The 2407-nt window shown below is 59.2% G+C and overlaps 1 protein-coding gene across 1 annotated transcript in view; it reads left to right on the top strand.

Moving 5' to 3' along the window:
- The first annotated feature begins 1901 nt into the window (after positions 1-1901).
- The window catches only part of LOC104832798 (contactin-like), an 8872-nt gene continuing 8366 nt past the window's right edge, over positions 1902-2407 (top strand). The window contains exon 1 of the mRNA XM_010569162.1: positions 1902-1908. Within this exon, the coding sequence (XP_010567464.1) occupies positions 1902-1908 (7 nt within the window). The remainder of the gene's footprint in view (positions 1909-2407) is intronic.

Here is a 2407-nt window from a genome sequence, read left to right as displayed (position 1 = left end):
GGCCTGGGAAAGGCTGTTTCTGTGATTCTCGGTGGGCAGCCTGGTTCCTCTGGAGTGGGAAAAGGTGACAGAGATCCTGGCTGCTTTCACCCTCCTGCTGCCCTGGGGCTCTGGGCTGGTCCAGGCTATGGCAAACCTTTTTCTTGGGAACTGGCTCGTTTTTAGCTTCCAAGCTTCAAGACCTCCTCAACCAGACCTCCCAGAAGTTGTGCACTGAGCAGCTTCGTCTTCTCTGCCTGTTTGGGAGCTGTGGGCTGGCTGGAGATGCATGATGCCATGAATGCCGGGATGGCCCCGCAGCAGTGCCTGGTAGGGCTCCCTGGCAGGCACAAGGCAGCTCTGTGATGCCGGCTTCCCTCCTGCCCACCTTCCTTCTCTCCCTCCTGCTGCATTCGTGAGACGAATTGACTCCTCGAGAGGTGAAAAAGCAGGTTAGGTGGAAGAAGCTGGGAGCACCTGGGTAGAGCCGTTTGACCCTCCAGGAAATGCTTGCCATCACCTTGGCCTGCAAACCAGCTTTGTGCTGCTTTGCCCAGACAGCTTCTCCTCTGGCTCTCCAAGTCCTCTGTCCTGCTCTGCATCCTGGAGGCTCCACACCTCTTCCATCACCGCCCTGGGCTGGGAGCCTCCCTGCAGAGCTCAGGCTCAGCGGAGCGGTGCTGGCAGGCTGGTGCCAGCTTGGCAAGGGCTGAGGGGGGAAAGGGCAGAGCTGCTTTCTACTGCAGCCTTTGCCTTTGATGCATGGAGTCCACCGCTGCTGCCCGTGCGAGCCCCCCACGCCCCAGGCCCCAGTCTGCTGCTGGAAAGCACCAGGGATGTTTTCTTGCTGGTCCTTAGCTGCCCAGGTCTAGCTAGAGATGTCTCCTCCTGGCACAAGCATTGGAGTGAAGAATGTAGTGCTGGGAGAAAAGGGGTGCCCCAGGGGTGCCAGGGAGGCAGCAGTGTCCGGACAGCCCCCCCAGTGTGGGCTTTGAGCGAGGATGTGTGCCTGCATCAGCTCTGCCCCGCTCGTTGCTGGCTCCGTTCCTCCCCTGCACCTGTCTGGCCGGGAGCGTGCCGGCCGTCCTCGCAGCCCTTCCTGACCTGCAGGCTGGTGGTGGGACCTGGAGGTAGCTGGGGTTGAGAGCCAAGGGGTAGCGAGGGAGTGACAGGAGGAGAAGGGAGGCTTTGGGGGGCCGTGGGAGCAGGGCTGCTCCCTGCTTTGCTGGTGGGACTTTGTTCGCTTGGCAGCGGAGGGATGGATGGAAGGGGGAGGACTGGGGTCAGCCCCATAAAGCCACAGACCAGCAAGCTTCCCTGGGAGGGCTGTCGAGCCCTAACGCTGCCGACCCAGCAGCGCCCAGTGTAACATCACAAGGTGGGACTGCCAGCTCCCAGGACACACATGCCCTGGCCAGAAACATCCCCAGGCTCCGGTGAGGGGACGAAGGGCCAGTTTCTGCCTGCAGCTCCTTCTCGGGCTTGGGTTCCCTCATCCCAACTCTTCCAGTTCTCTCCTCTGAGGACTGATCTTCTCGCTCCCTCTAGTGGGATGGTTACGTGGCCTCCTGCCTGCACACACACCCAGGCCCGCCGTTCTTCCTCTTGTGTCTTAGTCTTCTCGGAGATCTTCCTCTGGCCACTCTCTGTCTGGTCCCTGGTCTGGTCACCCCTCATCTCCCTGCAGCCCTGCTCCCCTCACTGTTCCCAGTGTGCAGTCAGGTACCCATCGAGGGAGCAGAGCATCTTCCAAGAGACGACCCAAACCCCTTGTTTTTTATCAGAGGCTGGCTTACGGTGTGGTGGCTCAGCTCCCTGCCCTGGACCCTGCTCTGTCTCTGAGGTTTTGTGCACACACAGCTGCCAAAACGTGTGAATTCATGACCTGGGCAGATCTAAGTTTCCTGTTCCCAGCTGCAGCCATGTCAGGTGTGTGGGCTCTGCATGCCGGCACAGCCCTTTCCCGTGCCTGTGGGCACACCTACACACAGCCCAGCCACAGCCAGCTGGGTGCCAGGGTTAAGGAAATCCCGTTCTCTCACTCTTGTACCGATTAGTCTTTATCGTACAAAATCGTATGAACTGGCTGAAGATGCAGACGGTGTACGTTGTATTCTGCGCAGTCAGGGTTCCATCAGCATGACTAAAGGACCCCAGCTCATTGCAAGGAGGAGAAGGACAGCCCCCACCCACCCTGAAGTTAAGGACCTTTGTTTCTTGGAAGCTTAAAGACATCCACAAAGAATAAAGGACACCTCTGGACTACCCGGATCACGCCAGTGTGATCAAGAAAGGCACGGATGGATGATGACGCCACAGAATCACAGCTGCTTTGCAAAACAGTTGTGTGTGTGTCTTTGCATGTGCGTGTTTTTCACGCCGCCAGCACCACCCCCCCCACCGCTGCCCACAGGCACACACCCCCCCC

This window comes from Haliaeetus leucocephalus, unplaced genomic scaffold (genome assembly GCF_000737465.1).
Source record: "Haliaeetus leucocephalus isolate CR32 unplaced genomic scaffold, Haliaeetus_leucocephalus-4.0 Scaffold262, whole genome shotgun sequence".
Lineage (NCBI taxonomy): Eukaryota > Metazoa > Chordata > Aves > Accipitriformes > Accipitridae > Haliaeetus > Haliaeetus leucocephalus.
This window is presented reverse-complemented; position numbering and strand designations above follow the sequence as displayed.